Genomic DNA, 15,478 nt, shown 5'->3' on the forward strand with positions numbered 1-15,478 from the left:
AGTCCCTAATTTTAGAACATTTTTACCACCCCCAAAGAAACCCTGTACCCATAGCAGATACTTTCTATCTCCTACTCTCTAACCCCCTCTGCACTAGTCTACTTTTGGTCTCTATAGATTTTCCTATTCTGGACACTTTATATAAATTTAGTCTTACAATATGTGGTTCTTTGTGATTGATTTCTTCCATTTAGCATAATGTTTTTGAGGTTCATCCATGTTGTACTGTTGTTCTCTTGAAAGTAATCTCTCTGGTTTTTTTCCCTCTGACTGCTTTTAAGATTTTTTTCTTGTCTTTGGTGTTTTCACATTTTCACTATGATGTGCCTGTGTGTAAAAATTTATGGAGTCTCTTGCCTCTGTGATTAATGTCAGCTTTCTATCTCACTAGTTCCTTTAGCCACATCTAATCTGTGGTTTAACCCATCTGTTGAATTTTTTATTTTGGTTATTGTATTTTTCATTTTAGAAGTTCTTTTAGGTTTTCAAATCCACTTTGTTACTTGATATAGTTTCCTATACTTTGGCCATAGTTTCAGACTTGCTATATATTTATTTAGGCACATTAAACGTTTCTGTTTTATAATGTCTATCTGATAGTATTGCTGTCTGAACTCTGAGTGTCTGTTTCTGCTGGTTTTCACTCCTATTGCCTTGTTTTCTTCTTCTGAGCCTGCCGGTTTATAATGGTCACGTTTGCCTGAGCCCTGAAGTCACCAGCACAAATTTGTACTGAAGGCAGATACGTTCTTTCAGGCATTCTGGTCTTAGCTTTCGTCCTTCAGGGGCAGAGCTGGCATTCACTTCGGACATTTTTCATCCCAGTGGGTAGACTCTGTAGTCATTCAAACCTGGGTTCAGTCCCATAGTTACACTATCTGTGTGGTCCTGGACAAAAGATTTCCCCTCTCTGGGCCTCAGTTTCTCCCTCTGTACAACGGTGATCATCATTGTCCCTCCCTCATAGGGCTGTTTTTAGGATCTGTATCAGTTATTGGTTATTGATACATAGCAAATTACCCCAAAACTTAGCATCTTAAAACAATAATAAACATGTAGATCTCACAGAGTTTCTATGGGTTAGGAATTCAGGAACAGTTTCTTAGGTAGTTTTTGGCTCAAGGTCTCTCAGAGGTTATAGTTGAGATGTTGGCTGGGGCTTCAGTTATCTGAAGGCCTGACTGAGGCTGGAGGATTGACGTTCAAGAAAGCCCACTCATAGGCCTGGTTGGTGCTGGTTATTTGCAGAATATGTAAGTTCCTTACCACATATATCTCTCCAGAGGGTACCTGAGTGTCCTAGCAACATGGCAGCTGGCTTTTCCCAGAACAGATGATCCAGAAGAACAAGGCAGAAGCCATAATATATTTTATGGCCTATACTTAAAGTCATACTCGTTTATTTTCACAGTTTCCTATTAGTTACACTGTCAGCCCAGCTCAGGGTAGGAGGGAACTATACAAGGGCATGGATACCAGGTGTTGCAGATCATCGAGGGCCATCTGGCTATCACGTATCAAATGAGATAGTGCATATAAAGCACTTAGAACCATGCCTGGCATGTAGTATGTGCCCATAAACATTAACCATCCCTAATAAGTGTCCTGGCTCTGCTCTAGGCATGTAGGATCTACACAGCAACCACTTTATTTACAAACATTTATTGAGCAGCTCTGTGTGCCAGGCACTGTTCTTGGAGCCAGGGAGACAGTTGTAAACAAAGCATATCCTTGGACTTATGAAACTCACGCAAACAAATGATAGAGAATGTCCTGCCAGGTGGTGCTAAGTGCTGTGCAGAGCCACAAAGCCAGGTGAGGGGAGAGAGAACAAGGAGGGAAAGAGGGCTACATGTCTCTCCCCAGGATGCTGGTACAACTAAGGTGGTGGCTGAGATTTTGACCTGATAAAGCCCCCCACATCTGTGAGCCCATCCTAGCATCACAGGCAGGTAGAATTTATGCCCACTTTACACCCATTTGCAAACAACCCAGAGAGGAGCTAACATGAGCTCTCTGAGTCCCCAAGGAGGCAGGATTTCTCCAAACACAGAGGTTCTCCAACTCGGATGCTCAGCAGCATCACCCAGGGTGATTGTTAAGATGCAGAACCCCAAGTGTTCTAACTCACTAGGTCTGGGCAGTGTCCAGGGATCTGCATTTTAAACAAGCACCCTAGGGGACTGACTGACCACCTCTGAGAACCCTGTTCTTCGGGCTTCAGAGTGTAGGGGAGGGCATGCCCGCTATGAAGAGTCTCCAGGTCCAGCCTCGAGAGAAGGGCAGGGCTTAACCACACAAAAGGAGGGGAACAGTCTGAGGCCCAGAGACACCAAGCAATTGGCCCAGGGATCTACTACCTGCAGGTTCAGTTTTAGGTACACTGTAGTCAACTTACTTGATGAAGTATACCTCATGTTGTATATTGAAGAAAAAAAAAAAAAGGCCACATATTATATTCAGGTCCCCCCACTGAGAGGGAGAATTAATTCCCCACCTCCTGGATCTGTCTGTGGGACATGCTGATGTGACAGAAGCACAGCTTGGGCACTGGGATTTGTTCTTCCTTGTTGCCTTTTTTTTTTTTTTTTTTTGCTGTATGCGGGCCTCTCACTGTTGTGGCCTCTCCCGTTGCGGAGCACAGGCTCCGGACGCACAGACTCAGTGGCCATGGCTCACGGGCCCAGCTGCTCCGCAGCATGTGGGATCTTCCCGGACCGGGGCACGAACCCGCGTCCCCTGCATCGGCAGGCGGACTCTCAACCACTGCGCCACCAGGGAAGCCCCCTTGTTGCTTTTTGAAACCCCAAGACTACCACATGAAGGAGCCAGTGCAGAGTCTGTTGGAGGCTGAGACCTCGTAGAGCGGAGATGAGTCATCCTAGCCAAGGCTCCCTGGAGCCTGCCAATCGGCAGACAAGTGAGTGAAGCTGAGCTGTCCTGGTGAGCCGTCCTTTGCCTGCAGCTGCATGAATGACCAGCTGAGCCCAGCCCAAAGTGCTGACACAGACAATCACGAACCACTATGTTTGGGGGTTTGTAATGCAGCAAAGACTGATACAGCCTAGTTACTGGGGAAGAGAATTTCCCTTCCTTCCCTTGTGGCAAGTTTTTCTTAGTCATGGTAATTAACACTAACTCCCCAACAGACAAACTCCAAATTGCAAAGACTTAACATAGGAAGCTTCATTTCTTGCTCAGTAAAATCCAGTGTGGATCTGGTGGTCCTCCTCTATCTTGTAGCTAAGGGAACGCATGGCCTCAAGGTAGTTGTGGAAGGGAAAGACAGGGATTGAGGCCCATCAGCTTTCAATTGCTTTAGCCCGGAAGTGACCACCCCTATGTCACTTCTACACACACTCCATTGGTCAAAACTAGTCCTGTGACTGTAAGGGAGGCTAGGGCATGGGACTTATTGGTGATGCTTGTCTTTGCCACAAAGACACAGGTATAATTAATTTCTTCATTTGTGTGGTTATCTGTTTAACATCTGTCTCCTCTGTTAGACTGAAGTCCATGAGGGCAGGGACCACGTTGCATCCGTCTTGCATGGGACCTGCTCTACCGTTGGTTGGCATTAGGAATAGTTGTTGAATTGCTAGGTGAATGAATAATCAGGCAGGGCCACAGTGTGATATTTTGTGTTTAGCTCCCAATTGCATATAAAATCCCCAATTAGGGCTTCCCTGGTGGCGCAGTGGTTGAGAGTCCGCCTGCCGATGCAGGGGACGCGGGTTCGTGCCCCGGTCCGGGAAGATCCCACATGCTGTGGAGCGGCTGGGCCCGTGAGCCATGGCCACTGAGCCTGCGCGTCCGGAGCCTGTGCTCCGCAATGGGAGAGGCCACAGCAGTGAGAGGCCCGTGTACCACAAAAAAAAAAAAAAAAAAAAAAAAAGAATCTGAGGTATAGAGTGATTCAGAAACTTGCCGAGGGTCAAACAGCTAGTGAGTGTTGGAGCCAGGATTTAATTCCAGGTAACCTGACTCCAGAGTACTGAGTTCTCAAGTGACACCTGGGACTGCTGTAGCCATTGTGCCAGCAGTTACCTGGGACAACAGAGCAAAGAGACAGAATGAGCCTAGGGAGCCAGGTCCTTGCTAACAGCTCTGAGAGCCGAATCAACCAGCCGTGAAGCCCACTCCCCGCCTGTTGACCTCTTGCTTTGTGTGAAATACGTTTTCTTCCTTTTAAAGCCACTTTAACTCACGGTTTCAGTTACATGCAGCCAAAAAGTATCCTGAGACGCCAAGACATCCAGAAGGAACGGAGGGAATGAGGGAAGACCTACTGGGTCTTCTGTTCTCATGAACCACTCAAGCTGAGATTGACACAGAAGGCCTCTGGGCTGGTTTGGAGGCAGGGAAAACTCATAAGAGATGGGGAGGAGGAGATGGATGAAATAACCAGGAGAAATGACAGTACTTCATAATTCCTTTATTAGGCACAAGATAAAAACATATACTCATGGCATCCAAAACCCACAGTGTTGATATAGGGTCCTGGACCCCAAGTGTCCCTAGAACAGAGCTTGGGACTTTTCAGGAGGCCAGGGGACAGAACCTGCCTGATCCCGGCCCAACTCTGGTGCTCAGGTCAGGGGCCACTGAGGTGGACAGGCCTGGCCCTTCACTCCAGGCTACTCTTTGAATTAGATGAAGACCAGCCTCACCATCTGCACTCTTGATCTTCCAGCCCAAATCCTTGGCTCAGGCCTGGATGGAGAAGCCCTTGACCAAGAGGACAGAGCTGCTGGGAGCACAATTCCCAGCATGGTCTGTTCTCTAGAGTCCTGAGTTACAGGGGAGGGGCCTGGAGCCTTTGGCACAGGGATGCTTCCCTTTCTCTGAAAAGGTGCAAGATAGAAAGGCAGCTGGGTTGTTTGTGAAAGGGACTGTCCCATGTCAGAGGTACCTGGGCATCAGCATGAGTGGATGCCAATACCTGCACTGTGGGTGCTCAGTGTAGACACTGCCCGGTGGGCATGGAAAGTGTTGTCAACTCTGTGAGCAGGAGTTTTGTCTCTGTCGTTCACTGCTGTGTTCCCAGCACTGGGAGCGGGGCTTGGCACAGCGAGCTCCCGAGGACTTGGTGAGGCACGAGATCATGTGCACAGGTGTGTGCATCCAGCACACTCCACACACACCTCCTCCTCTCTCCCTCCCAGAAGGCACTTAAGGTTGTTGGCTCAGTTCAAAGAGGCAGGAGAGAGCTTAGAGATACCCCAGCCTCAACTGGCAGTTTGGGGCTGAGAGTCCAGTAGGGTGGCGTTAGCCGTAGAGACACACATCTCTCTCTCCCTCCTCCTCTGCCTCCTCCAGCCCCAGCCCTTCTGGGACCACCTGGTCAGCCTCGCAGAGGCTGGATCGCGAGGGGGGAGTAGGGATCACATTCTCCCGCAACCAAGGGTGCAGCAGGATGCCTGAGGCCGTGAGCCGCTCAGCTGGCTCCCTTCGGAGGAGGCAGCGGACCAGGCAGCGGGCCGGGGCTGAGAGGCCCTCGGGCAGGGCAAAGACCCCACGGCGGACCTTGCCAAAGAGCAGGGCAGGCTCTGAGTCCTGGAAGGGGTAGTGGCCAGCCAGCATGGTGAAGAGTGCCACGCCCAGGCTCCAGACGTCTGCTGCCTTGCCGGAGTAGGATGGCTGGGAACTGAGGATCTCGGGGCCCACATAGGCTGGGCACACGTGCTTGTCCCACAAGGAGTCGTCAGGCCCGGTCAGCACACAGGCATCCTCCAGGTTCTCCAGCACCAGCTTTGTCCTGTGCAGGGGGAGAGACAGGGGGTCAGATAGTGGGACCCCCATGCCACCACCCCACATTGTCACACTTAATGGCAGCCATTTCCCAAGTGCCTGCTGGCATTTGCCAGACATGAGCCAGTCCTGTGAGGCTGGATGATTAATCCCGTATTACAGATGAGGAAGTCTAGGCTCAGAGAGATTAAGTCATGTCTTAAGGTCACAGAGCAATTAAATTTGAACTAGGACTCTGAGAGGAACACGTTTCCCAACTGTCTCTGGGGCAGGGGCCCGGTGTGGGGAGGTGCGTACTCAGGTGGCTGAGGGCATTAAGCCTCTATTAAGCCAGATGCAAACTTAGGGTCTAGGCAGGTAACAAAATTAAAAGTAGGGACTGTGCCAACTATCTCAGCACAAACCCTGCCTAAAAAGGGCACCACTAACAGCATTACAGTCAATATTTGGAGTGTCCACTGCGAACCTGACCCTAGGTTAAGCTTCTACCTGGTGTATGTCATTTCACCCTCATACAACTGATGAGGAAGACACCATTTTGCCGCCACAGGGAGCAGGGCTGGAATTGAATTCTGGCTCTCTCCAGCCCAGAGCCAGCGCTATGAGCTGCTTATGTAGTTCCTAGGTGGCTCCATGGTCCCCTTTTCCACAAGAGAAGTCAGAGGTCATATTTTAATGAAAAAAAAAAATCCCAGCTTTTAAAAAGTTAACAATCAATTTTATTTATTTTTCAAATTAATTAATTAATTTTGGCTGCACTGGGTCTTTATTGTGGTGCACGGGCTCTCTAGTTGTGGCACAGGCTCAGTAGTTGTGGCGTGCGGGCTTAGTTGAGGTATGTGGGATCTTAGTTCCCTGACCAGGGATCGAACGGGGGTCCCCTGCATGGGGAGCGTGGATAACCACTGGATCACCAGGGAAGTCCCTTTTTTAAAAAATTTATTATTATTTTTTTGGTCGTGCCGCATGGCCTGTGGGATCCCAGTTCCCTGACCAGGGATTGAACTTGGGGCCCCCGCAGTGAAAGCCTAGAGTCCCAACCACTGGACCACCAGCGGATTCCCGCAACCAATTTTAATTAAAAACACAAACGAACAGGAATGTGGGGCAAAAAAAAAAGTGTGTGCAGACCACCATTTGCAACTTCTGCTTTAAATAACTCCCACGGGGCTTCCCTGGTGGCACCGTGGTTAAGAATCCACCTGCCACCGCAGGGGACATGGGTTTCAGCCCTGGTCTGGGACAGTCCCACATGCTGCAGAGCAACTAAGCCCGTGTGCCATAACTACTGAGCTTGCACTCTAGAGCCCTTGAGCCACAGCTACTGAGCCCGCGTGCCACAACTACTGAAGCCCACGTGCCTAGAGCCTGTGCTTGTCAACAAGAGAAGCCACCGCAGTGAGAAGCCCGCGCACTGCAACAAATAGTAGCTCCCGCTAGGCACAACTAGAGAAAGCCCGCATGCAGCAATGAAGACCCAATGCAGCCAAAAATAAATAAATTAATTAATTATAAATAAATAACTCCCACAGAGCACTCTAGACTACTTTAATAGGAAGCATACTATTACCACTGCTATTAATCTTGTTCCCATGGCACCACTTCCTGGGTGCCTGTCTGAAAACGCTGACTACTCCTGTGAATCACTGCACAGGGGGTGGGCTGAGGTGTAGCATTATTGGCCCATTTTTCAGATAAAGAAGTCAAGGTTCAGGCAGGTGAAGCCCTTGCTCAAGGACAAATTGCAAGTTAAAAAGTAGAACCAGAATTTGAACCCAGGTTTGTCTGATTTCACCATCCCTCTTCTGATGGTGCTTCTCAAACTATTGCCTTGAAAAGGGAAGAAAGTACTTTTCTCACTTCTGGGTGGTCTGGGGGTGTTGTACTCACCCTAAGTTCAAAATTATTTGAAGCTGTGTATTAGCTTAAAAATCATTATAAAATTTACATTTTACTTCTTACTAAAAGCATGTTCATTTTAGTATAGAATGTAAAAGGAAATAGAAAACCACCCTTAGGCAAACATCCTAGGAATAACTGCTACAGGCAGAAATGGATGGTGGCTGAAATTAGTGGGTGAAAGTTTAAGCAGAAACAGGATATTTACATGCAGAGCCCGAAAGAACCTCAGAGTACTGATTAATTACAAGGTATTGCCCAAGGTATTTACTTTATTATCTTTTTTATTTTAATTTTTATTTATTTATTTATTTTGCGGTATGCGGGCCTCTCACTGTTGTGGCCTCTCCCGTTGCAGAGCACAGGCTCCGGACATGCAGGCTCAGCGGCCATGGCTCACGGGCCCAGCCGCTCCGCGGCATGTGGGATCCTCCCGGACCGGGGCACGAACCCGCGTCCCCTGCATCGGCAGGCGGACTCTCAACCACTGTGCCACCAGGGAAGCTCCCAAGGTATTTATTAATTGTAAGTGGTAAATTAGGAAACTTCCAGTGGAGAAACTTGGCAGAAGCCACCTTAACCAAAGATTGAGGTTAACATCACAGCAATCCATATCAGCAGCCCGTATCTCCTGATAGGATAGGCTGAGAAGGCCCTATGGCTTCTGTGGTATTCTTGCCAAAAATGCATAACCTCAATCTAACTGTGACCAGAACATCAGTCAAGGCCTTATCCGTGGCCACGCTCACCTCTCCGGGTCAGTAAAGACGAAGCGCTGCAGCTTGAGGTCACGCAGGACCAGCCCGTGCTGGTGGCAGTGCGCCAGGATGGCAGCCATCTGGCGGAAGAGCGCTGCGGCCTCGGGCTCCAGGAGGCGCCGCCGGCGGCGCACTAGGCTGTGCATGTCCCCATGCGGCCGCGGGAATAAGGCGTAGAGGTGCCGCGTGCCTGTCAGGACCTCCACCGGCCGGGCCACATGGCAGTGGTGGGGCAGCCGCAAGTAGGGCTCCAGCACCGCCAGGGCCTCGCAGGCCGGGTACACCTGTTGGGAGCATGGTGTGAACACGGGTGGGGACCCCGTGGGGCCCAGGTCGGCCTTGCAGCCAGTCACAGCCAACCCTTTAGACACTACTGTGTGCTGGGCCTTGTGCCCCAGCGCTTCAGCAGCAGGTCACTCAATCCTGACCAAGCGGAGGGCCACATGGCCAGCAAGGGACAGGGCTGGGATTGAATCCCTGTTCTCCATCATCTGTGCTCTTAGCTGTGAGCTCATGTGGCCTCAAACCTCAGATAATTAAAAATAACAGGTAACCTGAACAAAAATAACCCCCCAGAGGGAGTCCAAAAGAGCAGATAATGCAGAAGTAACTCATCCTTCTCCTCATCATCAATATGGCTACCATTCTCTAGGATTCACTGCCCACCCACCCTTTCCTTTATTCCACAAGCAGGCATTGAATGCCTACCTGTACCAGCCACTGGGGCGCTAACTTGACTGACAGCCACGGTCCCTGCCCTCCTGGTGCCCATAGTCCAATACATGAGACAGTAAACAGGCCAAAAAAACTAAATACTTACAAATTCTGATAAGAATTGCAAAGGAATGCTGGAATAAAGAGTATTCTGGCAGGGGGCACCTATTTTAGAAAGTGTAGTCTGGAAGGGACTCTGAGGAAGTGACCTGAATGATTGAGGTGCCCAAGGGATAAGCTTTCTAGGTGGGAGGCACAGGCAGTGCAAAGGCCCTGAGGCAGGAAAGAACCTGAGCTGCTCTAGAAACCCAGCCAAAGATCAGTATGGCTGGAATGGGGTAGGGGAGGAAGGTGGGGCCCGTGGTGAGAGTGGGGAGGTTGTGGGGAAAGATGCTAGGGGCTTTATGGACATTAGATGGAAACCTTGCCATATTCCTGAAAGGATGTTCAGAGGAAGGTGACTTGGAAGCCACACAGCTAATCAGTGCTAGAGCAGTCTACTCACTTTGGTTTATCTGCCTTTAAACACTTTGCTTGTTATTTTGTCTGTGACACACAGAAAATAAAAATAAATAAATAAAGCATATACATATTTAATCCATGAAAAAATGTAAGTAGATGTGTTAAAACAAAACAGTTGGGGTGGCCTGGAGGCAATAATCGAAAAACGGAGACTTTTTTAAAAGTCAGGCCAAGCGCATCCCTGCCTCTGAGCATTTGCACTTGCTTTTCCTGCCACTTGATTGTTCTCCTCTAGATACCCACAGGGCTGGCTCCCCCAGTGCAAGTCGCTGCTCAAAGTCACCTCCTCAGAGAGGTCTTTCTGGACTTCCCAGCTAAGATCACCTTCACCCCCTCCCCTCCCCACTCCCTTCTCTCCCGGCTCCTAGTTTCTCTCCATAGCAGTTAAGATCACCTGACGTATATTTCACTCATTCACCCCCAGCGTGGACTGTGGGGGCAGAGCTTGGTTTACTTTTGAGCCACAGCATGGTACATGGTGCATGGTGCACGGCACGTACAAGTGCTCACTGAGAGTCTGTTGAATTAATGAATAAGGCGATAATCTAGGAAGACAGGATGTAGATCTTTCTACACACCAACCAGAAAAGCCTAGGCAATGTGGAAACAGCAGGTCGGCCCCCACAGTTCACGCTGGACTTAGGAACAGGCACATCCCAGCAGATTTCTTTAAATGTTCCTGAATATCTGGGGCCATGTGAAAGCATGGTGCTTCTGGCTCCAACTTGCCATGGTCGCTCCTCTCAGCATGGACCTCCCTCCCCAGGGGAACAGAAAAAAAAACCTGTGATGCTGCAGGAAGGGGACCCAGAGTTCAGGGGTTCCTTAGAGCACCTGGGGTAGCCCTGGGGGCCAGCATCAGGCAGCCCAGAGCCCAGTGTGATGTCCAGGTCTGGCCCTGCCCGCTGCACCCCCATCAGCAGGAGCTGGAGCCACCGTTGCTGCTCCTCCCAGTTGGATGGAGGCTTCAGTACCTCTGCCTCTCTGTGCCTTCCCAAGGGGACCCAGCCCCCTTCTACCCCTCCCGGTGTACCTGGGTCTCCGTATCCTCCTTACCCCTGCCCACCAGAGCAAACCTGCCCTGCTTGTATCTGAACCACCTGTCCTAGCATGGGGCCCACGGCTCTGGGCTTAACCTGCTTGGGCCCAATCTCAGCTCTGACACCTCTTGGCTTTGTGAGGTGGCAAGTAACCACAGCTTTCTGAACCTCAGAGCCTGTCCTCTATCTATAGAATGGGCCCAATAATAGTAACTACCTCATAGACTGTGTGAAGATTAGAGGAGTGATGCAGACTAGACAGTAAATACCTGCACAGGAAATACCTACGATTATGCTTTCTCATCTCTGTCCTTGTGAGCTGAGACCTGGCAGTGTCCTGTATGGGTCACTTGGCCCTGCCTGTTGCCTGAATTCTTACAAGAACTCCGATTTCTGTCAGGAACCCTGGACTGTGCCCTAGGATCCAGGCTTGATGCCATGTGGCTTCATGCATGGCCCTTCTCCTCTTGACCTCGGTCTTTCCATCTGTAAAATGGCCACCGGTAGGCCCAATGACCTCCAGGTTCCCAGGAGTTCTGAGGTCTATCATATCTCATCCTACCCTTGTGCAAATACTTTAAATGGCTCCCCACAGCCTAGTGGGGGCTTCTTCCTAATGCTTTCACAACCAGCGGCTGCCAGCTCTCATCTGCTGGCCGTGTCTGCACCCCCTCTCTACTCCGGCCATAATGAACTCCTTTTAATTCTCTGAAGTGCCATGCTCTCACTCCTGTAGGCCTCTGCATAGCTGTTTCCCCTGCCTGGAACTCCCTTCTCCCACTTTTCCCTGGCTGACTCCTACTCAGCCTTTTCTGACTCTGCCTTTGAATATACTAGAGGCTTCTCTGTGCTCTCATGGCCCCTAAGTTCCACCCCAGCAACATTTATCATACTATGGGGCCTAGGCTGTGAATTCCCCCAGGGCTGGGACGATCTGGTTTACCTCTCGGGTTCAGCCCAGCCTGGAGCTTGACAGAGAGCTGGGGATTCACTGGTTGCTTCCCCAATAAAAATAGAACTAAATTAATATAAGGGTCCCTCAGCCCTGGCAATCCTTTCCCAGCCCCCTGTGATGCTCGGGGACAGTGGCCCCTGGGGCATGTACCTTGCAGATGTACTCCGTGCCTGTGGGGCAGTGCAGGGTGCGGTAGGTCCGGCTGCCCTCCTCAGGCTCCAGGAGAACATAGGGTCCAAGCCTGGAGGCAGTGGTCACAGCAGGGGTGTGAACTGGAGCAGGGGGTGGGCTCAGGGGCAGTTGGCAGGAGGGCAGCCTGGGCTGGGGCCCACATCGAGCATGTTTCTGGGTGGGACACTCAGTGTCTAGGTCATCATCCAACTCCAACCGCTTCTTCCTGGAGGGGGCACCCTCAGGAACAGCCAGAGAGGTGGCTCGCATCTAGAAAGAAGGGGAGAAAAGCACTAAAGTAAGGCTGCTTGGTGTCCCCTCTTCTCGTCTGCTGGTGGGAGGATACATTGGCACAGCCTTTATGAAGGGTGACTTGGCGGTGTGCATTAAATGGACAAATGCGTATACCCTTGACTGGGTGTCCCACTTCTGGGAATTTATCCTCCAATTTAAATGCCTACCAAAAAATTAAATATGTGAAAGGCTGCTAATCAGAGCCTTGTGTCTAACAGCAAAAAGCAGGAAATTCCCCCAGATGTCCAGCAGTAGAAGACTGGTTAAAATATCATGGTATAGCCACACTGTGGAATACTATACAGCTCTGAAAAAGACCAGGAACTCTCTACATACTGATGCAATGATGCAAGTACAAGGTTATCCCTACAGCCCATATGATAGAAACAATTAAATGCCCATCATTAGGAGACTGGTTAAATACATTATATTTCTCTATATGTGGAACAGTTGTAGCCATATAAAAGACTAAGGAAATTCTTTATGTGCTAATTGGAAAGATCTCCAGAGTGAACTGTTAAGTGAAAAAAAAGTACAGTGGAGAGATGGACTTGACGGTTGGTGAGCGGGAGGAAGAGAGACTTTGCACTGTATCTGTTGAGTGCTGTAGTATAGGCAGCTATTACCTCTGAAAGGTAGGGAGGGATGCAAGGAGGGGGAGGAGGAGTAGGGATGATGAAGGATGATGAATCAATGAAGTGTATACTGAATTTACATATGAATGGATGTTCTGGAATGAATATACTTATTGTCAAGTGAACAAAGCTAGCTGCTGAACAATATACCCAAGATGATCTCATTTATGTAAAAAACCCCACCAGCATGTAATATGATGTATCTGCATATTTGTATTTATAGGTGTGTAAATGCACAGGAAAAGGCCTGGAAGGACCTAGACTAAATTGGCCACAGTAGCTTCTGGCCTCCTGAGAGACTCCAGGAGAGGAAGGGATTTGGTAGGGAGGCAAGGGAATTTTCAATTTCAATAATTTAAAATAAAGATTCCACATTCATTTAGTGCTTGAGTATTTCAAAACAGATGGAGTGTATTTCTTTTTTAAAATGTGAACTTCGTCTACATGCAGAGTTAGTCCACCAGCCAGCTCAGTTTTACCATCAGGTGAGAATGAGGCAGGGAGGGGAGGTCTCTCAAAGCCCCGAGATTCACTCATCCAACTTCAGAGGAAGCACCCCGCACCCCCACCCCGGGCACAGCTGTGTCACTGTGTGTGTGGTGGGTGGAGGAGAGGGCAAAGGCATGTCAGGAAGGAAAGGTTCTCTCCAGGACCCGTCTACGCACCCATCCTGGCTCCAGATGAGGAACAAGGAGGCCCAGGTATGAGGTGTGAGAGGGAGATAGACTTCAGCCATTTGAAGACCTTCCCAACAGTCCTAGGCAGGATTAGGGGGGATCATCACTCAGAGTCAGTTCTCTGACTGAAGCCCATCTCTCCAATCATGCCAAATGCATGGGCTGCCTTGGGAGGGAGGGAGCCCCTATCTTGAATGAAAGACCATAATCCCATCTTGGTAAGAATGCAGTAGGGGGTGACTGTAATCAGATATTCCCTGGATGTCATCCTGGCTCAGACCCTTCCTGGCTGGAGAGCCCTAGGCAAGTTCTTCAAAATTCCTGAGCCTCCATTCCCTCATCTGTAAAGTGGATGCAAACCCCATAAGATTTTTGTAATGATGAAATGAAAATACAAATAAATTAACATGACCCTGTTGCAGGGTAGGTGTCAGGAAATGGTCACTACTGTTGGTTTGTTATTATTATTATTACTCACAGCTAAAGATGCTGAAGTGCTACCCTTGGGAGTCTCAGAAACTTCTGCAGGGATGAGGTTAGGATGACACTCCTTACTGCACTGGCTATTCAGAGAGTAAAGCAAGATGATCCCTGTCTGTGTAGATGCTTTGTGCCCTGCAAAGCCTGAGACTCCCTGGAGTGGCTCTCCCATTGCCACATCAGCACCCCAGGCTGCTTTTGCCCTATCCAGGGCTCAGAGCCTGGTAGGGCCTGGGATGAGCTCCATTGGACAGATGGGGTAACTGAGTCTATAGGTGAACAAGGGAATTTGCATGCCACAGGGCAAGATTAGAATCTCTGCCGTAGGATGGAGGCAGCCCCTAATTTCTACCTCTTGCTGGTCCCTGACACTCCCAGGGGAATAAGGGCAGGTCATACCAAACACACATACTCACACAACCCAGGGCAGACGGGTGTACACACGCCCCCCCAAAACACACTCTGTCCAAGCCAGCCAGCCAAGGCACACATACAAGGCAGAGAGGGGCACCCACATCATTAAGAGACACACACGTCGCCCTCCACCGGCAAGCGTGCACGCACACGCACACAGAGCTCCCCCAACTATCATACTCACGACTGCAGGACGGATACCAACAAGGCCACACGCCTTGTTGTGGCCCGTCACAGTCTGACCCCCCGCCCACCCCGCCCCCACGCCCCCACAGCGAAGGCAGTGGGCGGCCTCGCCCCGTCCTCTGCAGCCGGGATCGGAAGCCGTGGGAGAGGAAGCGGCGGAGGGGCGGGGGTCCCGGAGCAGAAGGTTCAGCGGAAACCGAGGGCCGAAGAGGGGCCTGGGAGGGGCGGGCAAAGGGAAGGAGGCTGGGCCCCTGGGCTGAGATAAGAGGCCTCGCCCCCACACCCCAGAATCAACAGGTACAACACACACAGTCGACAACAACCGAATACGCGCGCATCCTACAGCTCGCAAACCGGTAGCCCTCAGGCCCGTCACACCCGTGGCCCATGCCCTCGCGCCGCGTCCTGGCTGCCCTTGACCCTGCGCCACCACCTCCCCCCCCCCGCCCACGGGCACCGCCGTCCCCGCATGGCCCGCACCTGCCGCCCGGTGCTCAGCCCTCCGCATAGCTCGCAAGGTCCCCGGAGACACAGCCCCACCCATACCCCACTGGCCCACGCGGACCCCAGCAGATCCGCACGGACACATCCCACAGGTAGACAGGCTCCCCCCGGCCCCCAGTGACCCCACAGACCTCCCCGCACCCAGCCACACAACTCCCCTGCCCGCCCCACACTCACACAAATGCGGACACTACACACCCTCCGACCCCGGGACACGCTGCCACTCCCCGCGGGTACGCATCCTCCCGCCAGCCTGATCGGCCACGCTCGGCGACCCCACGCCCTGCGGGGCCGCGTCACCTGGGCCCGGCGGGAACACTCAGCCCAGGTCGCTCCCCGGACCGTAGGTTTCCTTAAAAGTTGTGTGTGTATGTGTGTGTGTGTACGTGTGACACGCGACAACCCCAGCCCCCCGAGGCTCCCGGCCGCCCCTCAGCCCCTCCGGCCGCAGCCTCCCGCCCCCGCCGGGTACCCTGCC

At 51.0% G+C, this 15,478-nt stretch overlaps 1 protein-coding gene across 1 annotated transcript; it reads right to left on the reverse strand.

Annotated features, from left to right (window-relative positions):
• Positions 1-5,268: 5,268 nt before the first annotated feature.
• On the reverse strand, positions 5,269-13,684 carry TRIB3 (tribbles pseudokinase 3; the record flags this gene model as incomplete). The annotated part of the gene is made up of 4 exons (XM_079720283.1): positions 5,269-5,758; positions 8,400-8,692; positions 11,790-12,080; positions 13,553-13,684. 4 exons carry the CDS (start codon positions 13,682-13,684, stop codon positions 5,269-5,271), a joined length of 1,206 nt encoding a protein of 401 aa, XP_079576409.1.
• Between the last annotated feature and the right edge of the window lie 1,794 nt (positions 13,685-15,478).

The sequence above is a fragment of the Hyperoodon ampullatus genome (assembly GCF_949752795.1).
Source record: "Hyperoodon ampullatus genome assembly, chromosome: 14".
NCBI lineage: Eukaryota > Metazoa > Chordata > Mammalia > Artiodactyla > Ziphiidae > Hyperoodon > Hyperoodon ampullatus.